The 24,952-nt window shown below is 35.5% G+C and overlaps 1 protein-coding gene across 2 annotated transcripts in view; it reads right to left on the bottom strand.

Annotated features, from left to right (window-relative positions):
• The window catches only part of SLC12A2 (solute carrier family 12 member 2), a 107,703-nt gene that overhangs the window by 53,150 nt on the left and 29,601 nt on the right, over positions 1-24,952 (bottom strand). For both annotated transcript variants that reach the window (XM_011283447.3, XM_023254763.2), the window contains exons 3-9: positions 24,319-24,394; positions 23,925-24,020; positions 7,486-7,625; positions 5,642-5,752; positions 3,512-3,620; positions 1,070-1,197; positions 889-973 (exon numbers count right to left, since the gene is read on the bottom strand). In XM_011283447.3, coding sequence (XP_011281749.3) covers positions 889-973; positions 1,070-1,197; positions 3,512-3,620; positions 5,642-5,752; positions 7,486-7,625; positions 23,925-24,020; positions 24,319-24,394 — 745 coding nt within the window. The remainder of the gene's footprint in view (positions 1-888; positions 974-1,069; positions 1,198-3,511; positions 3,621-5,641; positions 5,753-7,485; positions 7,626-23,924; positions 24,021-24,318; positions 24,395-24,952) is intronic.

The raw sequence follows: 24,952 nt of genomic DNA, 5'->3' as shown, positions 1-24,952 counted from the left end.
ATATGTGTTCTGGGTAAAGTATATAGTTTCACCAAAGTGTAGTAAACGCAATACAATTTATCTATAGTCACTACATGTAAATTACAGGCAAATCACTATTTACCTTTTTTTCTGGATTAGTATATTTTAAAGAACCTAATTTACTAACATTCTTTAAAGAATTCATTATAAAACAAAACAAAATCTCTCTTTGCCAAGAAAACACTTCTTGAAATCAAGGGTCAGTTAACCTTGGTAAGGAAATCTCTAAACTTTCAGTCTTGTGCAAAACAGTGATTTAGAGACTGGTTGACCACTTAAGTCCTTTCAAGTTCTAAAATGCCATGATTTCATGAATGTAATATAAGATTTAAAACCATTTTCATTCAATTTAGTAAGACTTCAGTAACACTTTTCTGGTCCTGTTTACCAGAATCGGTTTTTTATGACAGAAAATGCCAAATGCTGTTTAAATGTCTTGAAACAATCTTCATATGTAGTAAGATTAACATGCAAATATAAAATAATGACCATAAGCAAAAATATTAAAAATTTTATAAAGATCACAAAGTAAAATTCACTTACTTCTACACCATTGTATTACATTTTCTATGAACTGTAGCTCAGTGAAATTTAAGTTTGCAAATAAGACTACATAATTTTCTAATTTACTTTAATAAAAATCTTAGAGGAAAAAACAATAGAGCATCTGGTAGTTTAGCTAATGCCTATAAGATCATTACCGGTTTATTTAAAACTCTTTCTGAATTAAAATATGCAACTCTAAACCTTCTTACTGAAATATTTCTTAATTTAAAAGTTAGAAATATAAATGTCATGGAAATAAATACTTAAAGTGTGTACATCATGAAATTTCTGAAACACATAAAAAACTATATGGTTATTTACCTACGGATACTGCAATTCCTATGTAAACCACTGTAGTAATTAAAATGGCTAAGAGTGTTCCTTTGGGTATGGCTGACTGAGGATCCTAGAAGGCAAGAAAAAAAATTTAAGTCTACCTTTAAAAATAATATACATCTACGGTTTTTTAGACAGAAGTGATCCAGTACTTTGTAATACTTACCGCAAGGTCACCTGAGATATTTGCTCCGGCAAGAATCCCAGTTGCGGCAGGGAAAAAGATGGCAAATACAGAAAAGAAAGTCTCTTCCTCCCGAAAATCCGGTCCAAAGTTCTCATTAAATATTTCAGCTATGGAGAACAAAATGTCTTTGGCAATTAATGGAAAGCAGATTGCACCATTAGGTCAGATTGCACCATTTAGGTCAAGTCTGAGCGATACATATGCACAATCCCTCGCTTTTTTTTCAGTTCAAGTCACTGGTAAATTCTTGAATACCTCCTAGGTGAAGTCTGGCATTCCTCTTTTCTTATATGAGGGAACAGTTTACAACCAAAATGATGATTTGACTTCGGTCACGCCTACTAGTCCATATACCTTACTAATTATGTTTCAAGCACCTCTACCTTGATTGGTATCACTAGTCCAGATGTCAATCAAAGCATGGATAAACTTCTTAATGTCTGGGGTCAGTCAAGGAAACAAGAAAGGAGGTAGAAAAACATCATACTAACATGGAACCATTTTTTTCTTACATCTAACCTACATACTATCTGTATAGCTTTCTCTACTTCCTAGTGCTGACCTGTTTATGCTTCGATGCTGAATTATTCATCAGGCTTCCACAGAATTTTAGCTAAAGCAAACTAGGTAAAGTCCCTTTCCACTGTAACAATAATTAAAGCTTTAACTAGTCCTACTGTTTTCATCTATTATGATGGGCCTTGACAATGAAATAACCCACTAACTGTCATTTAACCATCCACCCATCCACCAGTATCTGAGTGTGTGCCATACGCCAGGTCCTCTGCTAGAGCCATCTGGTAGCTCGCTACCTTAGTAAGATGAATGGCAAGACAGCAAAGCAGTATCAGTCACCAAGAAAAAAAGTCACATTCCAAAATTTATTTAGATTTATGTACTTCAGACTGAGATAAATCTAGATATGCTACTTATACGATATTTATTACTATACTAGATAGCTATGCAATACTTTTGTAAAGTTGCCAAGGATTTGAAACACAAGGAAATGAAAAACGTGGCAGTTATTTGTAGCTATTCTGAAGTCAACCTAAGTCACACAGAGAAAATATATAATTACTAGGAATATTTTTAGAAGTAATCATCCACTCTAATTTTTAACACTTCTTTTAGAAATAAAGTTGCAAAAAGAAATGCTCAAAAAAATTTTATCCTAAAAAAAACACTTAAGTAAAAAATCACTTGTAATTAAAATAAATGTCACAATTTATGAGAGCATAAAATAAAGAAAAGGAACTACCTAAGTAATGCTACTGAACTTCACTTCTGGCATGCGTAGTAGACACCTGTCCTCCCAATGGAGAAGATAAAGAATTTAAAGCCCAGCTTAGAATCAGGCATGAATACCACTCATAAAAACATATTATCACACTATCAACCCAGGACCAGAAGGCACAAATAATGGGTTGTGAAGAATGAAAAAGCATCACTGGCTCAGGTAAAATCCTTGGAACAATTCCTATCAGAAAACCACCCAGGCCAACTAAGTCAGTGTCTGATATAAGCCAAACCAGTGCTACTCACAAATGTTCTAAGGTCTGTATGTTATCAGTGAGTTTACACCAGGGTGTAGACCAACTAGGGGTCTAGGTTGCACAATTTGGGTCAGCTGATTTTTGTTCCCAGTAAGACTTCGTGAAGGAAGAAATACATTCTTTATCTTTTCACAGATCTGTGTGAGCAGCTCTGGGCTATACAATTCTGCAGTATAAAAGCTACGTCTCTTCCTCTAGGGCTGCAAAACCAGGAATTTTGATGAACTGAAGACAAGTCTATTTATTACCCTAAGTGGTGAGCCTCTATGACGCTGACGCAACAATTGTTTCCTGCTCCATTTTACCCTGTGGAGACAGGATGGGTTGATCCAGTAGGTGGGGAGTTGGGGTGGAGGGGGCAGTACAGAGAGACACTTTGGGGAATAACAAATGACAATTTCATCAATCAGATGCAGAATGAAAAGGGTTACAGAGGTGAAAACTGTGGAAAATTCTCACAAATTCTAATGACAACTGTAGAAAAACTTAAGTTGCAATTACACCAAGAAATGAATGTTTCTTTCACAGGTTTAGGCACTTTGGGTTGTGAAGAATGAAAAAGCCATGTGAAAACACAAGTTAACATTTCAGTTACAAACTCCCTAAATTATAAAGAACAAAAACACCTTTCCTCAGTAGCACTGATTTTTCTACATTCTATTACCTTTTGTTGCTAATAATGAAAAACCAAAGGGTTAAATAAAAGTGGTATTTTACTCTGTAATATACATAAAGGAGACAATACTAAATTGGAGTAACTATACCAAAATCAATTCTTTTACATAGAACCTAAAATATACTAATCTTGTTTACTAATGGAATTGTTATAATAAGCACCTTTAAAATTGTTTTTTTTTTTTTTACTTACATTTATAACCAAAGAAACCTTTGGGCTTCTTGCTGTCCAATGGGATGAATGTTCCTATGACGAAATCAGCAATAGCAAGAAGTAGAATCACCAAAAGAACAATCTGAGCCTAGAAATTTCAAATATTAAAAATCAAAATCAAATCTCTCATGTCTATACACTGATTCACTTTCACTACCATATAACTTGCATGAGGGAAAGGATTTCTGTCTTGTTTTCCCAGAGCCTCAAACAGTACTAAGCACAAAGCAAGTGCTCAAAAAACTTTTATTTTTAATTTTTTTAAACGTTTATTTTTGAGACAGTGTGAGAGTGTGAGCAGGAGAGGGGCAGGGAGAGGAGACACAGAATCCGAAGCAGGCTCCAGGCTGTTAGCACAGAGCCCAACGTGGGACTCGAACTCACAAACTGTGAGACCATGACCTGAGCTGAAGTCAGACACTTAACCAAATGGGCCACCCAGGTGCCCCTCAATAAACTTTTATTAAATGAAAAATCTTTGAATAACTATCCAAAAATGTTCAATATGCTCAGAAGAAAATGGATAGCAAACGTAGAACCAGCCCATGTATTTCTGAAATTAAAGATGTGCATGCCCTCCAGTAAATCATAAAGCACTATAAATTCCACAATCTGTAGGCTTTTCATCCTTTGTGGTTATTTACTTCCCCCTCCACCTTAAGTACAATGTTGACGTGGGGAACATATCTGTTACAAACACAAGTTTTACACCAAGTCCAAAGACAATGCTGAATGTGTGACACCTGTAGGAAAAGACGAAGAAAAAGTACAGAAAGAAGACAATATCCAGGAGGAGGATCTAAGTAGCAATGGGTCTGGGGGAACAATCTATGAGAACAACCCCTCCTCCTGCACTCTTTTTGTTTTGTTTTTGTGAGGTATAACTGACGTGTAACAACGTTTTAGTTTCCTGGGTACCATGCAATGATTCAGTATTTATATACATAAATTGTGAAATGACCAGAATAAGTCTAGTTAATATCCTTGACCAGAGTTAAAAATTTGTCTTTTCCTGTGATGAGAACTTTTAAGATATACTCTCTTAAAAAAGCAACTTTCAAATATGCAGTAGAGTTAACTATAGTCACCATGCAGTACATGACATCCCTATGACATTTATTTTAGAACTGCAATTTTATACATTTGACTCTGTTTACTATTTTGCCCCCTACCCTCACCTTTCCTCCTCCACTCTTAACCTCCCAATAAAGTGGAGCAGATACTCCAGAAAACCTGTGTCATCTGTGGTAAGAAAAACTGCTTGAATGAGAATCATGTCCCAGGTAGTATGAAATTCTATTATTTTCAGTAAAGTCAACTGGTTAAATGTGTAAGTAAATGATTTAATTTTATACTAATGATTTAAGAAAATAACCCTTATTCTTTACAGTTTTCCTAATTTTTGATCTGGTAAACATTATCATGGCTCATATATAGCACAGATGTGTGATCTTACATGACTTAAAAAAGGAAACAAGAAGAAACCTAAAAGGACTCAGAGATCCTCAGCAGCATCTGTGTGGATGTGCATTAGTCAGGAAAATAGAGTTGTGCTGAGGAATATTTTCTCAAAGGTACAGAAATAATTCCAGATGCCCTGCCTACATGTTAACATGTGACTTCACCAATTCTTCCCAGTAACAGTGCCCCTGGCTTAGGTAGTTGGGATTTCTGAGAGTTCAATCGCAAGGAACAAGATTAACTTTTCTGATCTCTATGGGCACTAGTTTGAAGTTTATTGCCCCTGTGTTAATTTTTGAAGTTGAACTTTTAAATAAATTACAAAGCCAAGAGTTTAATTTGGGCTCCTAACATACTGACCAGAGTGATTCTAAAGAATGTAAATTAAGATTAGGGGAAGGGATGGAAGGTAGGAAGTCAAAAGTTACCAAGTACTGGGTTTAAGTGGATGCTGGAATGACTGTTATCTCCAAATATTCCTTACCTTGTCAGATAGAAGATAACCTGATACATAAATTTCTCTGAAAATGGCCACTTAGGGAATCTTCAAAATCTAAGTATATTACCACACTTAACAGTGGTCCCTAATAAGTTCTAAAAGTTGACATATTAAATATGTACAGATATTCCAATGATGTCATTGCTTACTTTTGCTTCCCACTCCATTCCAGCTACCGAGATACCTAGAAGGATCACCACTGTAATGGCTCCAATAATTCGGATATCATTGATTTCATCTATCATAAGTATGGAATGTTCCTAGAAGAAGAGAATTATAAATGTAATGAACAATATTAGTTACTGAAGTAAACTATTTAATTCTTTTTTGAAACATTTCAGAGACATGACAACACCTTACATGAAAAAGTTAGATAAATGACTATAGAATGAATAGGGAGGCCTAAGGAAAAGGAATAAATAACTATGTACTATTGAGGTATGATACAATTATCTCAAGATATCAAAAATATGATCAAATTAATAATGCTGTATTTAATACAGATTCCATAAATCAAAAATGAAATTGGTAACAAGCAAATAAAAATCATAGCATGTCAAAGCAGTACCAACAGGATTTTTTCAAGAAATATATTTTGTATTCACTGTGATTAGCCAAGTCATGCTTTTGAAAATGGTCTTTTATACTGTCTAAGAAATGAATACATTTTTGGCCAAAATCACACTCTTTCCACTCTACAAGTAAAAATGTTTGTGGTTTAATTTCAGTGACATTAAAAACATGCTAACAAATTAAATAATGTAAAAACAGGAATTCATAATAGTTACATTGCTTGCTTTCTTATAGCCCTTGCTTTCCTCCATCCCTTTGGCCTATACAAAGAAGGTCAATGCCAATGTAAGTCTCAGTCCTCCTCAGATTTTACACTTCCTACTGTACTGCATATTACTGCAGAAGAAGAGTTACAGCCTAACCTAACATGAACAACTACAGGTATCTCTCAAGGTTCTTCTCATTTAAATATGCCAAATCCTATTTCGCTTGTACTGCTTTAACTACACACATCCCAATGCCTTTTTTAAACAAATGCTCTCCTCAACTCCAGAGCAGTATTATCAACTACTTCCTGGCCAGCTCTACTGGGATGTAACTCAGGTTCCTCAAATTAGACATCCCAAATTAAACTGCCTTGTGTTGCTATTTCGAAGTGAAGGCCATTATCCTCCATTTGAATCACCAACTGAGAAATCTGTATATAAACCTGAAAATCCTTTCTCTTTCTCTAATTTCCCATAAGCCCAATAATCATCAAGTCCACTCATTCAACATTTAAAAAAATCTTTCCAGTTCACTACACTTCTCCAGGCTCACTGGTCACTGTTTGAACGTATGCCAGCATCCCTCTTCCAGGATAGCTACAATCTTCTAAATGGTCTCCCTCTCCACCTGTGATCCCTCAGCTCCATTCTCTACTCAAGGGCCAGGGGTTTCTTTAGGCACCAATCTGATCACATCCCAGCCCCTAACTCTGATCAAGATTAAGACAATTTAACAGCAAACAATACCTTTCCTGATTTGACCCTTTTTTTCCTCTCTTTAGTTTTAAATCTTTGTGCTCTAGTCATAAAGAAATATTTACAGGGTTTTTGTTTTGTTTTGTTTTTTAAACAAACCATACTCTTCCAAGCCTTTGTTTCCTTTTCTTCCCTATTCCCTTCATACGATGCCCCATTCCTCTGACCTGCCTGCTAACACCTAGACTCCCATCCCTGGAAAACTCTTCCTTACACTCCTGTGCTACCCCCTTTCCTGGACATAGGTTAAGTGATTACCCTTTGTGTTGCCAAGGTCTCCTACAACTACCCACTTGTGACATCGTATCGTCATTATTTTCTTTGTCTATCTTCCACACTAAACTTCTTGAAGGACGTATTTGGCGTCCATGACAGCTTTCCTAGCATCTAACATGGGGAGTGGTACATAACCCCCTCAATAAACATTTGGGAAACCAACGTCTAAAAGGGGAAATTACCTTAAGCAGCTCCACCACAGTTTCTGCAAATCCAACCACATACATAGCAACTGCAACAGCATTGGCAAAAGCGAAGATGAGGCCAATTGCGCCACCAAATTCTGGCCCTAGACTTCTAGATATTAAATAATACGCTCCTCCTAAAAGAAAGAACAAAAAAAGTAGTAAAGTTAGGATTTTAAATGTCAAACAATCCTTTTAATTTCACAAGAATTCAGAAAGCACATGCCTCCCGTAAGCACAGCAGTTAAATTAACGAGCAAGTGGGTGAGCATATTTTCAGGAAGAAACAAAAGAATTCTTAACAACCCACTTCATTCATTAACAGTTCTCAACATCCAGAGAATTCTGCCTGTATCAAATATAAAATCATCCAGCTATTTAAATCCTTATTTTCTCTTCTAAAGCTTAGACTAAAACGGGCAACAGCCTTCTGCTCAGATTCACAGATACCAAGATCATCTCCCGATGGTTTTCTAAGTAGTGCTTTTAATGTTAATGTAACTTTCAAAATCACAGTTGAGATTATTTCAGTTACTTAAATTAATATGGGAATTTGTTGGTAATGTGAATATTAAGACTAAGCAAACTTCATAAGAAAATTTCACAAGAAACTGCAAAGAAGCATATGGTGGTCTCCTAAATAGATACAGTTTATATTTTAATAAATCCAGCCTAAATGTAATAGTCAGCAAGGACATTAAATGAACTATCATGAATCAAGTGTTTTTCTAACCTAAATATTAACCAGTATTATGATTTTCAGTCAATCTAACGCTTAGCTCTAAGAATTCTTCTAAAATTCTAATTTATTTATGGCCTCTAGGTAATTGTCAAACTTAGTTTTAATAATACTGAAGTTACATGAAGTTATATACATTTTCTCTTAGATACTAATGAACTGTTTAGTTCATAAGACCATATAATGAAATGCCTTTTAATAGTTGAACATTTCTCCTATTCTTCTAGTATAATGAAGACAAATACAAAAACAAATCCTATAGTTTAATAAAGTACTAAATACACAAACTTCATTTTGGACATACCTATAATAGGTCTTATAGTTAATTCTATCAATTCTCTCAAAAAAAAAAATTCTACACTTTAAATCCATCCACCCCAAACTTCCTTAGTTACTTATTTTACCAATTAATTATTTCCACCACCTTGGAAATCTTGGGAAAAAAAACAACCACCACCTAATCCTATGTATTGATTGGTCTTATGTATTTTTTTAACTCATGTTTATTTTTTAATTTTTTAAAATGTTTATTTTTGAGAGAGACAGAGAGCAAGCAGGGGAGGGGTAGAGAAAGACGGAGACACAGAATCTGAAGCAGGCTCCAATCTCTGAGCTGTTAGCACAGAGCCCGACATGGGGCTCGAACCCGTGAACTGTGAAATCATGACCTGAGCCAAAGTTGTATGCTTACTCGACTGAGCCACCCAGGTGCTCCTGGTTTTATGGTTTTTAATCAGATGAAATTACTTAAAAATCTCCCAGAAATATTTTTGAATACTAAAAAGTTCTAATGGACTTATATAAGGACAGTTTTTTATGTCAAATAAAGATCTTAGTGTAAGACTAAATCATAATCTAATTAATCACAGGAAAATTCCTAGAATACTCTAATTATCAAGCCTATATTTAACATATGTTCTCAAAATTGATTTAAACTACTTTTGTTTAATGCCAATACCAACAATGAATTACATATTATTTATCCTGATTTCATAAATGAGAAAATTAAGTCATCATGAAAGGTTAACTGAAATCAACAATGACTCATGGGTTTCAACAGCTGACAATATAAATTTTAAAATGAGAAACATAACCAACAGGACCTGTAAAAGCAAAGAATTCATCCATCATATGCTTTATAGTTATGATTTCAAGTCTTTCTATTACAAAGAAGAAAAAATATGTATCTTCAGGTGCATTCAATATGCGGGAACAATGAGAGGGGGAAATTCACCTCAGGAATGATGAATAAAGGTAGGCAAATTCTGACATTCCAGAACTGTATTTTATCTTTTACAAATTAAGATGTGTAAACCTTAAAGTTTCATACCGGTTTTGTTAATTTTTAAAAGATTTGCATTTTTTCCAAGAATATAAGAAGAGCAAATGGATAATAGAAAATAAAAGAGCAGCTGCTGTTCTCCTTATACTTTTACTCCTGATGTAAATGTTCTCTGCCCCGTTTCTTTCACTTCCACTCTTGCTTCCTAGAGGAAACCAGTTTTAAAAGCTGTTTTCCTTTTTTTTTTTTCATTAGCATCAAAAGATAGTATTAAAGACCTACTACTCTCAGCCTGGTACTTTACTAATTGGCATAAAGTACGTATTTATCTTCAATTTAAATTTGCTTTGTTAAAAATTACACATTCTGGGGTGCCTGGGCGGCTCAATAGATTGAGTCTCCAACTCCTTACTGTGGCTCAGGTCATAGTCTCACAGTCATGAGATTGAGCTGTATGTGGGGCTCCATTCAAAGTATGGAGCCTGCTTAAGATTCTCCTTCTTTCTCCCTCTGCCTCTCCCCTGCTCACACTCTTTCAAGAAAAAAAAAAAAAAAGAGAGAGAGAGAGATTTAAAAAACTATATAATTTGTGATAGTAATAGAATAATGGAAGAAAACCATATAACCATTTCAGAAGATGTAGGAAATACATGGCAAAATTCAATATCCAACCATGAACAAATATTCTCAGCAATTTAGAAATAGAACTTCCTCAATCTGACAAATGACATCTTCAAAAACCCCACTAACAACTTCTTAGTTGTGATATACTGCACTCATTCCATTTAAGACTGAGAACAAGGTAATGATATCTATTCTCACCACTTCAATTAAACACTGTAGTGGAACTCCTAGCTAATTCAACAAAAGAAAGAAAAAAATCCTAAAAATTGTAAAGACAAAGTGTGAGCCATGTCTATTAACTGATGATACGTCTGTTTATGTTTAGCCAGATCACAGACTACTGGGACTAAAATACAACAAGTCTATTTTATTTCTATACATAAGAAACAAAAAAATGGAAAATCAAATTTACAAATACCATTTGACACAAAGGACATGAAACATGTAAGGGCAAAGTTAATAATGTATATGCGAGACATCTATACAGAAAAATACAAAACAATGCTATCAGAAACAACAGATCTAAATATATGGATATACCATTTTCATCAACTGTAAGATTCAATACTGTTACCATAACCATTCTTCCCAAAAAAATTAAAAAAAAATTTTTTTTAATGTTTATTTATTATTGAGAGAGAGACACAGAGCATGAGCAGGGGAGAGGCTGAGAGATTGAGAGACACAGAATCTGAAGCAGGTTCCAGGCTCTGAGCTGTCAGCACAGAGCCCGACGCAGGGCTTGAACTCACAAATCGCGAGATCATGACCTAAGCCGAAGTCGGACACTTAACCGGCTGAGCCACCCAGGTGCCCTCCAAAAAGATTTTAACGATTTTTAAGTTTATTTTGAGAGAGAGAGTGAGAAAGGCATACAGAGAGGGGCAGAAAGAAAATCCCAAGCAGGCTCTGTGATGTCAGTGCAGAGCCGGATGAAGGTTTGGGTGTCACAAACAACGAGGTCACAGAGTATGAGATCATGACTTGAGCCAAACCCAAGAGTCAGATGCTTAACCAAACGAGCCCCCAAAATATTTTTAAGGCTGGAATCCCAAAACCCCACTAAGATTTTATTTTATTTTTTTACTATTTAGCAGAAAACACCTAATTCAAAAATTTATGTAAAAATGCAAACGACCTAAAAGAGCCAAAACTATCTTAAAAAAGAAAAACAAATTTGGAAGTCTCTGAAATTATAAAGCTAAGCAATCAATACTAACTAGCATAATAGGAGAAACAAAACTTATCAATGAAATAGCATATAGTCTAGACAAAAACACAAATTTTTCAACAATGGCACAAAAATTAATTCAACAGAGAAAAGATAGGTCGTTTCAAAAAATGGTGCAGGAACAAGTGGATACGTACACAGTGGGGTAGCAAGAGGAGAAAACCACAATCTCTGTCGCACTAATATTAAAAAATTCCTTTGATACTACTAATAGTCAAAACCTAAGCTACTATAAAGATTCTAGATAAAACAAAGAAGAATATCTCTAAGACCTTGGGATAAGCAAAAGATTTCAGGCCAGTAGATAAAAGCTGTACACACAAACACAAGAATCTGGATTTCATCAAAATAGTAAACTTCTACACTCTGAAACATAGCATTAAAAAAATTATAAAAATGTAGAGGCAAGTCAAAAACTGGGGGGGAAAACCCATAATACAGATGTTAGACAAATCACTCGTATTCAGAATATATTTAGAAACTCCTACAAATAAAAAAAGATAACACAATTTAAACATTGGCAAAAGATTTGAAAACATTACAGAAGAAGATATACAAATGGTCATAAACACATGAAAAGATGCTTACCATAATTAATTATCTACAAAATAGCTATAATTAAAAATACATAACAAGTGTTGGCAGTAACATGGAAAACTTAAGTCTCATATATTCATGGTAGTATAAAATGGTAAAACCACTTTGGAGAACTATTTGGCAATTTCTTATAAATGAGACATATAAATACCCCATGAATCAACAAATCCACTCATAATCTCCCAACATGAATAAAAACATAGACATCGACACAGACTTGTCTAAGAATATTCTTGTCAAGCTTATTCATAATAGCCTCACACTAAAAATAACCCAAATGTCCAATAGGTACTAAATAAACAAATTATTGTTACTACAAATGTACAGTCATAAAACAGAGTAATATACAGTAAAATGTATGTAGTAAAATACTACACTACAGCAAACTACTAACATATAGAACGACACGGATGAATTCTAAAAATATTATATTGAGGTATGACACAAAAAGAGTACCTTTTAGGTAATAAAGGCCCACCCTGGGCTAGACGTGAGGGAATGATTATAAAGGAAGTTTCCAGTATGATGAAAATACTTTGTATTCTGACTGAGCTAGGTTTATATACTTACCAAAACTCACACAACTGTAAACCTAAAATCTACATTTCACTATGTGTGAATTTTACTTCAATAATATTGCTCTAATAAACTGTAAATCTACTTTCAACAACTATCATTTTAAAACTTAAAAAGTATACCCTAGTCAAAATGATATAGCAAAAAATCTTCACGCAAGTTAGACTTCGAGAGAAGATTAAATGGATCCCAAGCAAGTTCATCAGCTCACTGATTACAACAAAAGGAGTCAAAAGTTACCTTTAAGATGAACCACGTGTTAAAGTTGTTTTTAAAAGGCACTTACATTCATCTATATATCTTTCCGTAAAAAACAAAGAACCCAACCCTAATTCAGGATGAGCACAGAACACCTGCAAAATGAATGGACAGACTGGTGACCCAAATTTTTCATCACCACCTAGCACCCTCCCTCCTTTCCATTCACTTCTGTGGTTGCTGAAGTGTAAGCTCACGGAATCCTAGTACTATAAGGCAACTCACAGGTCATTAAGCCAAACCCCTCATTTTACAGGAGTACACAGAGATTCAGAGAGGTCAGTGAGTATAATAGGTGACGGGTAAAGCAATGAAAAGACCAAAGTGATCTGCTATTTAGTCCCACAAGTAAAATCAACACTAAAAGACTGCCTATTACTATTAAGAATTAATTTAAAACTCCATGGAAAAAAACAAAGCTCTATTACAATTGTACTTTAAACTGAGGCAAAACACTAAAAATCTTTTCCTCGGCTTTTACCTGAAATAAAAAATTTCATGAATGATAAATGGGTAACAAAGGTTTTTGCAAAGTATCCAACATTTTACAAGAAACCGACCTTATCCTGTTTCTTTTTTTAAACAGGAGTCACTGGATTTGACACCTCACTTCCCAGTGAAGTATCTTGCCAATTTTTGTCATAACGCCATTAATCAACTATTACTTTAGCTTTTGCTGATACGAAACATAAAAATGAAAAACCCATAATTAACCAATGTGCATGTGCATGGTAAGGAGCAATTTTTGACTAGGACCACATTTACTAATCCATCTTTGTAGAAAGAAGAATTATCAGATACAGCTATTATGAAACTATTATGAACATTCAGAACAAATGAATTCAACACAAATTATATAGAATCTTCAAAACTAAAGTACACAGAGACAAAAAACCCCACAAAACTACAGGCAGGAAGGGAGGAGCAGTACTTAACTATCTTTTGAACACGCACTCTGGATGTCTTACTACCAATTATGCCACAAAACAGACATTTCTTAAACCACACACGGCTCTTAGAAGTTCTCATCACAAGGGAAATAACATGTTTTTCTTCTTTTTCCCTTCTATCTGTACAAGATGATAGATGTTAACTAAACTTATTGTGGCAACTAATTCACAATACCATGTAAGTCCACTCATTATGCTGTAAGATCTAAACTTCTTCAGTACTGTATTGTCATTACATCTCAAACTCTAAGAAAATAAAAACTACACATGGCTCAGTTTAGCACTGCATGACTCTTTTTACCTGCTAGCAGGGACTAAATGTTGTTCATTAATGTGAAAAGTATTTTAATATTTAGAAACACCAACAAACCTGTCCAAGTCCAGTTAATTTCTTCTGAACTATTACACTTTCTTTTGTTGTAACTAGTGCTCTTCCTTGGATAAAAGTTGCAAAAGAAATCTTATTGTCCAAAATGATGTTACAATATCAGTCAACAAATGATCATCCTCAGTGCCTCAGGTACGAGTAAGACTGAACAAAATCAAATTTTGACCCAAGTTTTCTATCAAAATGAACTGCTTTCAAAGAGGAGCTTCAAAGTAATTCGATGTAAAATACAAACTAATTCAACTATGAGGTAGAAAAACAATCCCATATAAAATTTGAAGGGTAATGGACTCAGTTAAAATAAAAGCTAATTTAACAAGGTGACACTGTGATGGGTTAATTTTATGTATCAACTTGCCTAGCCCTGGTGCCCAGACATGAGATCAAACATTATATTCTGAATGTTTCTGTGAGGGTATTTTTATTTCATTATTGTTTTTAAAGTTTATTTATTTTGAGACAGAAAGAGAGTGTGAGCCGGGGAGGGGCAGAGAGGGGGAGAGAATCCCAAGCAGGATCCAGTCAGTCAACATGGAGCCAGATACGGGGCTTGACCTCACCAACTGTGAGATCACGACCTAAGCCAAACCAAGAGTGAGATGCTTAACCAACTGAGCTACCAGGCAGCCCTGTGTGAGGGTGTTTTTAGAGGAGATTTACATTTAATTGGTGGAATGTAAGTAAAGCAGTTTGCCCACCATAACGTGGGTGGGTCTCATTCTATCAGCTGAAGGCCTGAATGGAACAAAAACAAACCTCTCCGTAGCAAGAGGGAGTTCTGCAGGAGACAGACTTCAGACATCAACTGAGAACACCTTGTCTCTGGGTCTCCAGACTGCTGACCTACCCTGCAGGTCTTAGATTTCCCAGCCTCCATTATTACGTGAATCAAGTCCTTCAAATACGTCTTTCTAGACACACACAGACACAAACACACCTTATTGGTTCTGTTTCTCTGGACACCCCAACTACAAAAGTATTACAAGGTAAATATACAGAAATCCATCATATTTCCATATACCAGCAAGAAACAGTAAGAAACTAAATCTTACAATAGCAGAAAAACCAGGAAATACTAAAAAATATCCTCAAAATCTGTGTACTAAAACTTTAAGAACTAGAGAGAGAGAAAGCATATTTATGAAATGAGAGCCCTAACAGTTGTTAATTCTCCCCAAGCTGATCTCTATACTGAACCCAAGTTCATCTAAATTCCAGCAAGACAGTTCTCAAAAATTGACAAGATAATTCTAAAATATATATGGAAAGGCAAGAGAACTAGAATAGCCAAGACAATTTTGAAAAAGGGCAAAGTAGAAGGAGCTATAACACCCAACTTCAGGCATTACTATAAACCACAGTACCAAGATAGTATGGTGTTAGATTAAGGGCAAATCTGCAGACAATGTACCAGGAGAGAGTCCAGAAACAGACCGACACATGTAGGGTCAATTAATTATTTTCCAGATTTACTGAGATATAACTAACCTATAACATTGTATAAGATACACAACGTGATGGGGGCGCCTGGGTGGCTCAGTCAGTTAAGCATCGCGGTCTTGATTTCAGCTCAGGTCATGATCTCACAGGTTGTGTGTGGGATCGAGCCCACGTCAGGCTCTGTGCAGATAGTGCAGTGTGTGCTGCGGATTCCCTCCCTCTCCCTTCCCCTGTTCACACTCTCTCCAAAAAAATAAACCATTAAAAAGACACATAATGTAACGTGCTGATACACATACATATTGCAAAATGTTTACCAGCATAAGGTTAATATATTCTTTACCCCACAGAATTTCCATTTGTGCTGTTGTTTTATGGTAAGAACATTTAAGATCTACTCTCAGGAACTTTCGAGTATACAATACTAATTATAGTCTGCATGTTGTATGTTAGATCCTCAGAACTTACTCTGCTTGTAACTTTAAGTCTGACCAACTTCCTCATCACTTCCTTTGCTCATCAACCCCTGGTAGCAACTTTTCTACAATCTGTTTCTAGGAGTTTGGCTTTTTTAGATTCCACATGAGTGAGATTATATAGTATTTGCTTTTTCTAACTTATTTCACTTGGCATAATGCCCTCAAGGTTCATCTATGTTGTTGCAAATGGCAACGTCTCCTTTTAAGGCTAGATAATACTCCGTTGTGTGTGTGAAAATGTGTGTTGTTTTTTTCATGCATTCATTTACTGATGAACACTTAGGTTGTTCCCAAGGCTTAGCTATTGTGAATAATGCTGCAATGAACACAAGAACGGCAACATCTCTAACAAATAGTAATTTCACTTCCTCTGAATAAATATCAAGGAAGTGGGACTGCTGGATGATATGGTAGTTCTATTTTTTGAGGAACCTCCATCCTGCTTTCCACAGTGGCCATACCAATTTTCACTGCCAACAGTGCAATGGGTTCCCTTTTCTCTACATCCTCACCAGCAGTTACGGTCTCTTATCTTTTTGAAAATAACCATCCTAACAGGTGTGAGGTGATAATTCATTGTGGTTTTGATTTGCATTTCCCTGATTATTAGTGATGTTGAGCTCCTTTTCATGAACTTGTTGTCTTCTTTGGAGAAATGTCTATTCAGGTACTTTGCCCATTTTTAGTTTTTATTATTTTTTTAATGTTTATGTATTTTTGGGAGAGACAGAGTGAGCGGGGGAGGGTCAGAGAGAGAGGGAGACACAGAACCCAGGTTCTGAGCTGTCAGCACAGAGCCCTACACAGGGCTCAAACCACAAACTGCAAGATCATGACCTGAGTCAAAGTCAGACACTTAACCGAATGAGCCACTGGGGCGCCTTGCCCATTTTAAAATCAGATTGTTTGGTTTGTTGCTATTGAACTATGTAAGTTCTTTCTCTATTTTGGATATTAACCCCTTATCAGATACATGATTTGCAAATATTTTCTCCCATCCTGTAGGTTGTCTTTTCATTTTGCTGATTGTTTCTTGTGCAGTTCAGAAGTTGTTGCTTTTTGTTTGATGTTTGCTTTTGTCATCTTGTTGATTTTTGCTTTTGTTCTTGTGCTTTTCCTGTTGTATCCAAAACATCACTAGCAAGACAAATGTTAAGGGGCTTTTTCCCTATACTTTCTTCTAGGAATTTCATGGTTTTAGGTCTTAAATTTAAGTCCTAAATCCATTTTGAGTTAATTTTTATGAGTGATTTAAGATACAGTTCAATTTCTTTTGCATGTGAATATCCAGTTCCCATTTAAGAGCCTACTGTTTTTGCACTGAGTATTCTTAGCTCCCTTGTCAAATACTACATGACTCTATACGCATAAGTTTATTTCTGGGCTCTCAATTCTATTCCACAGGTCTATGTACCTTTTTATGTCGCTACAATACCATTTTGATTACTACAGCTTTGAAATATAGTTTGAAATCTGGAAATGTGATGCCTCCAGCTTTTTTCTCTCTCAAGACTGTTGGACTCTTCAGGGTCTTTTATGGTTCCGTGATAATTTTTCCCATTTCTGTGAAAAATGCCATTGGATTTTGACAGGAATTACATTGAATTAATATTGAAGGAACCTAACTGGCCATCAATAGACGAATGGACAAGGAGAATGTGGTATGTATACATAATGGAACATTACACAACCATAAATAAGAATGAGATTGTGTCATTTGAGACAACATACATGGACCTAGGCAGGATTACGCTATGTGATCTAAGTCACACTGACAAAGACAAAAAACCATGATTACACTCCTAAGAGGAATCTAAAAATAACCAAAAAAAAAAAAAAAAAAAACCAAAAAAAAAAAAAAAAAAACCCTACCTAAACTCCAGATGAATAAACAAAAAGCAGAATTCAGACCTATAAATACTGGTAACAAACTGATGGTTGCCAGAGGGAAGGCAGATGGGGAGTTGGGCAAAGTGGGTGAAGAGGAGAGGAAGATACAAGCTTCCGATTATGGAAGGAATAAGTCAGAATGGGAATAAAAGGCACAGCACAATACTCAATATATTGTAATAGTGATGTAATGACACAGATGGTAGTTACCCCTGTGAAAATATTATAATGTAACAACTTGTCAAATCACTAAGTTGTGTATCTAGAACTATGTAACATTGTGGGTCAAGTACACTCAAAACAAAACAAAACAAAACAAAACAAAACAAAACAAAACAAAAAAAGGTTCAAAATTTCTAACTAATAAAAATCTCCAGAAAGCTGTTAGCCACTGAACAGACGAAAATGAAGTTTGTGACCAAACATCCTTTGTTTACCGTGGATGAAATGATCAATATATATATAATATGAATCATCTATATACTCTACTGTATCTGTGGAAATTTCATAAAATAAAGGTTTTGTTGATGTACTGAGGAAGAGACAAATCAAAAGGTCAAAATAACGAAAAAGTCATAAACTTACGAATGAGAAAGTAAACTATTTAACATTTACTGTTCAAAATTCATCTAATATGTTTAGAAAATACACCAGAATTTTACAGCAATAAACCACCTACTTCTGTATACTGACCAATCAGTTTATCCAAAGCCACCTTGTGTTAACATTCTGAGGAACGATTTTGAGAATACAATGGGGCAATAATGGACCCAAAAGGATCCAATATCCATTTTGGTTACTGTTCTAGGAAATACATTCTAATACCCTGGTTTACCAATACACAATACTTTGTGTGCCTGTTAACACTGGTCAAATTTGCTGTATTCTGTTGTCATTATTAAGTCAAGTAGAGAAAGATGTGTGAACCAACACGGAATCTTCTGACTAGGACTGAGTGCTATATTACCACTGCAACTGATCACTTTAAATATTAAACTTGAAGAGTCAAGACATAGAGCCCTAATTCTGCAGTAGACAATTTCAGAATGACATTCAAGTATTTTTAATCATTAACGACTGGCAAAATTGAAATGCCACTAAGTAAGTCCAAGAGAAAACCCAAATGAAAAATTATTTACAACTACTTGCCAGATTCACATTTGAGCCACTTGTGGTTTGTTAAATCAAGTTTTTACTAAACTGAAAACACAATGTTATGTTGAAGTCTAATAAAACCTCATAATACAACTGTTACAGAACTGCTTTTTACAGCTTCTTCAAACATTTCACTGATCTGGAAAGCTGTAATTTGAAAGAAATTAGCAATAAAAGGAAAGAACTATGGAGCTTATTTCTAAGTTACAACTCATTGCTTGGTGATGAAAGGAATGAATAGTTACATAATAGACTAAACAAAAAATTGCACAATCAATGATAATCTGATTTTACTAATACAGAAAGCACTTTCTGTCACTTAGAATCCATGTGAAAAATGTTAGGATTACTTCCAATATTTAGTTTTACCTATATACAGAATGAGGAGGTCTTCAATTATTTCAGCAAAATGAAACAGTGTATATAAAGAAAATCCTGACATACTGCAGAAACTTAAAGATTCATCAGTAAAACCTGCATAACATTTAAATTTGTTGAAAAAATTAGTGTGTTTCATTTTCGCTCTCTTCATCCGTACAAATTATACATGGAACTAACAACTATGATGCATTAAATCTGATAATGTAGGTCAAAAGCATGTTATCATGCCCAGCAGTTATGTTTCAAAAAATAATTGCCACTATTATCTGAACACAGCTCCAAGAAAATAGGATTTTGTCTGACAGTGATGGTTACAAACCCAGTGCCTGTCACCAAGAGCTCAACAATTACCTGTTGAGTGACTGAAATACAAGTAATATAAAATTTCACCTTGGTCATTTATGTTGATTTTACATGTTCAGAACTACTCCTCTGAATTTGGCGTAACCTGGATTTTTATCTGAAACTGCACTAATCTCTGTTTTCAACTTAACCCTCAGGTCATATAACACAAAACAATGAACAACTGGTATTTACACTTTCATGTTATAAAAGGCTGCCTCTGCTTGTCCTCTATGTCATAAATGAGTTCATATTCACAGACTAATTATTTGTGGATGGAAGAACTTTGGCCTGTGACATCTAGAAAATACAGATCTCAGTGAAAGCAGCCGCTGGCCAGCACCATCTGGGTTGCGGAATTCGTTGAACATAACACAGGTCAATTCTGTAAAACCCAGGTCTCAACACGGACAGGATTTGTGGCACAGTAAAGAGCTCTGGGCTCCTGACTATCTGTACAATGTATGTGTCTGTTGGGCTAAGGACTATGCCAGAGATGAAGGTAAAGATGTGCCAAAGTTACTCAGCACTGCTCCTCTTATTCTGTGCAGGGAGAGAACTGAGGGGATGATGCTCTCACCTGCTAGTAGTTGTAATGATTATCCAAACTTCATTACTAAAATCTAATCCAGCCCAAAACTAAGCATCTTATATTTTTTAAGTTTTGACTCTTTTTTTTTTTTTTAAAGAAACCCTGAACGTTGTTATATTATTTTTATCCTAGACTTCATAACTGGACATTATATTTGTTTCTAAGTTAGCAGTTATTTCATATTTAAAAAAACTACACTTTTCTAAATTGGTATCTGTTTAATCTCCAAAATGTACTGTTAAAGCCAATGTTAAGGTTACTTGGTAAACTTAAACCTCTCCTATGGCAAAAAGCACATAGGAAAAGTATACATTTCACATACTGCCACACAGCTGGAAACATACCCTAGAAACCAAGAATAAAATATTATTCAATATTAATAAAATATAAATCAATGTATAAGTTAAGAATCAAGATAAACTGTTGAACACTACCTCAAGTAGTTCTTTATATTAATAAGATAACTAGGCAAGTTCAAAAGGAGTCTCTCCAAATTAAAACCTCTATAGAGAACAACCACAACTTTTCAGTAAAATATTTCCTTGTTAATTCCCTTAATAATCAATCATAGAAAATTGAGATGGGCCTCAAAACATCACTATTCCCATGATACCCTTCCATTTCTCCATTAGATATCTAAGCCTTCAGCACCCTGACCCTATGGACACTTCTAGCTCCATTCCTCTCTTCCCTATGTAGGCCTTTTAAGAGAGGAAGTGAAAATCAATCCTCAGTGATGGGGCTACAGGAGATCCAAACTTGGCACTCTTGGTCCCAACCCACTAAAAGACAAAGTAGTTTACAGTTACAAATGGCCAACAAACTCATACCTATACATGAGTTTTAAACCCTAACTCTCTCCCTCTTTTTCTCCTTAGAAAACTATGTCAGATAAGGATTCCTGGGTGCCTGACTGGCTCAGTCAGTGGAACGTGTGACTCTTGATCTCAGCGTTGTGAGTTTGAGGCCCATGTTGGGTGTACACATTACTTAAAAAAGGGGGGGGGGGTGTGGGATTCTTGTTCCAGAGACATTCCCAGTCTGGAATTTGATCGAGTCATCCTACAGTGTCATTTACTAAGTTCCTGTCTCCCTTGCATATTATATAAAATGCTTCCTGGAGCTACAGGCAATGACATAGTTCAGATTCAATTTCTCAGAAAACAATCGTTCAGATACTTTTATTGAGTAAAAGGCTTACAAAGTTGGAACATTTTAATTTTCTTTCCTTCTTCGCTTATCACATAGAATAATTATCAGAGAACAAATCTCATCAATTTCTTGCTTACACTGAATTTAGGTAAGGACACTTTCATTCAAGAAAGCTTGATTCAACAGGAGATTCTTTATATTTATTTATCAATTTTGCTAATAAGTTAGTTCCCTAGCATTCTTCAAAGGTAAAAAAAAATGAAAAGATCTTTTTTTGTGGTGTCTGTGAACCTAAGGATTTTATCATATATTATATCTTCATTCAAAACAGTTATTAGTAGTAGTACTGCTGTTCAAATTATCCAAACTTAGGTCAGTGTTAGCTTCTTCAAGTTGGCTCCTGGGTCCTTTTGACCTGAAACCAAGCACCTTTGTTACCTCTCTACTTTCCAATGTGAAAAGAGGTCTAGGCTCTTGTAGTACATTTCCTGCCCAGATCTGGAAATCAATTGTTTCTCTAAGGTCCCCTGGTTCCTCTGAATGAAAATACACAACATAGGCACTAGGGGTGCTCACTGCTACTGGGCTGGTCATTTGTTACAGGGAATTTTTATGCAAAGAAGTAAACGACAGGGACTTTTGGAATAAAACGTGTGAATCACAACAATATATTCAACTTAGAATCATGACTATAGGATGCAATATATTCTCGCCAGATTTAGACTTGTATCTACTTTGTGGAACATAAATAAATCCCATTACGGCTGTTCAAGTCCATGAAGCAGATAGAGGTGACAGAAGGGGCTTACAGTCATTGAAAAAAAACTCCACGAAACTTTCACTGCAGGTGATGAAACAACTTTTTTATATTCTGTCAACGATCAGCCAAATTTCCAAAGTCACCAACAAGTGAAAACCGAATACCTTCTAGCAAAGTTTCAAAGTTTGTGGTCAAAGTCTCTAAAGTACGTGTACTCATGGATATATACAAAAACTACTGGCAGTATCAAAAGATGAAAACGGCTTTTCAGTCATGATGTAGGAGAATCTATGCTTCCCCTAAGTCTGTGTTCACATGGAGAATAACAGTCTGTGGGATTCATGCTGCTAACGGCTTCATGCCCCAGTGCCCCCATTGAGGCTTACAACCTAGACTGGAAAGTCTGAAGATAGGGACAAGTTCTTTGGTGACTTGCTGGTCCCCACAAGTACCTAACACCGCATTCGTTTCTCCTTTCACTTCTATTGCCCAGAATGGAAGTAGCGGAAATAAAAGAAGCATGGGGCACCCAGTACGCAAGAAGCCAAAAAGAAAGTCTCACTGTAGCCTGACGAAACACTTTTGGACAAATCCATACCTTACACCACAATATGGCTCAGTGTAGACTCATGTACACATAAAACTTCAGCCAACAGTCATGCATGCTCAGCACGGCCATAATCATATTGCTACTAGCTTCCCCCAGGGCCACAGTGATTTGGATATTCTGGTAAGTAAGAAATAGGAAGACGATGAGGAAGAATGAAAGGCTCAATGTAGTTCTCTAAATAGCTGATGCAGATAAAACAGAAATTGTGTATACATAATGTCAAACTGATCTGTAAAATAGGTGAGGCAGATGGTACAGGTTGATCCTCTTGTCAGTCGATCCACTCTGACAACTTTACAGGAGATGCTAAAGTTCATGTTCTCCCCTTTCTCTAGGGATCTCCTCATTCCAGCTAAAGACGGGTTCTGATTTGGAAAATGGAATTCTTCTCTTCTTCTTCCAAGAGGTCCCAAAGCCATTCCCCTGATCTCCTGGGTTCTCTCCCTTGGCAGGAGGGGGGCGGGGGCAAGGTAAAATCTCACAAGGCAGATCTTGTGGACTCCAACAAAAGAGGCCTCAGGGCACCCAAAGAAGAGACCAAGACTTGATAGTGTGGATTCCAAGTTCTGGGCGTAATATACCAGCTGTCAGGTCATGGGAAAAGAACTCTGTCAAAGTTCCCCTAAATGGGAAGAATGAGGTTACACCTATAGAATACTAAACAAATACTGGACGCATGCCACTCATCTAAGGGCTGAAATCTGGGAAGAGGCAATAAGGGGCAACCCAACTGAGAAGAAATCGGTTAGAAGCTCCATTCTTGCTACAAAATACATTGAGCATCCTAAGTAACTGGACACATACATGTTTTTGTATGGGCTGAAATAAAATTTTATATTTAAATATACTAGTTTGAAAGTGCTCAGTATCATTTCTCACCTCTACAGACCTATGTTGCTTTTTGAAAGGTAAAAAATAATTTAAAAATTTAAACCTCACTTTATTAGTAACAGTAATCTCGTAACAATGATGTAAGAAGACTGAATTTACCTCCTCGGACAAATCCATTAGTAGCTATTGCTGATGTAGACAATCCTGTGATAGTTGTCACAACAGTGGCCATTATAATTACAACAACCGACAGACCTTGAGGGGAAAAGAAAAGAGGCTGAGAAATACTTATTTCAACTTGCTCTATCTAGAAAAGGTTAATAAACCTAATTTACGTTATAGTGAAGAATTACCTTATTTTTACCCCATTTTAGAAAAACCAAACCAAAATTATAAAAAAAGGAACATTAAGACAACAATCTGATACAAAGAAAACACAGCGTACAATAATTTCTAATTGTTTGAATTTTAGGAGGTTCCCAGGCTAGATGAGCACACAGCTACTCTGCTTACTCATTCTCAAGTGAATCAAGCAGTATGGAACTTCGCTTACCTATTCCAGCTTGACCCACAATCCACGACAACCTAATGAAGAGCATCACACCCCAAATGTTCAACATACAACGTACCTAGAAAAGAAAAGAAGCCAAGTTACAGATGAAGCAAAGTGATCAAACATAGTACATCAGTAAATGTTAAACTAGCCAAAAGGAGGATAACATACATTTAGAACTATAGAAAATCACTTTAAATCTCTTATCCTTTTCTTTATATTATTTTTAAAAGAATTTACTGAGAGCTAAAATGTAAGCTAATTTAAGGATAATATAACACACACACAGCAGCAAAAGCAACTGAACAAGGTAAAAGGGTATTTTAAGACTTCAACCCTAAGAAAGTAGTTCCTGTTCCCATTTATCAAAGCAACTAGGTTTAATTTTTGTTTGTTCTTTATCAACAGACTTATTTCCTGATTCCTTCAGAAGATTCAGGTATTACAAAATATCTGTCAACACAAAATGCCAATTGTTCACACATGTTTTATTTTTTAAAGTATATTTATTTTTAAGTAATCTCTACACCCAGTGTGGGGCTCAAACTCACCACCCCAAGATCAAGAAGTGCACACTCCTTTGATTGAGCCAGCTAGGTGCTCCTCACATATCTTTTAAAACTCTCAACTATTT

The sequence above is a fragment of the Felis catus genome, chromosome A1 (genome assembly GCF_018350175.1).
Source record: "Felis catus isolate Fca126 chromosome A1, F.catus_Fca126_mat1.0, whole genome shotgun sequence".
Taxonomy (NCBI): Eukaryota; Metazoa; Chordata; class Mammalia; order Carnivora; family Felidae; genus Felis; species Felis catus.
This window is presented reverse-complemented; position numbering and strand designations above follow the sequence as displayed.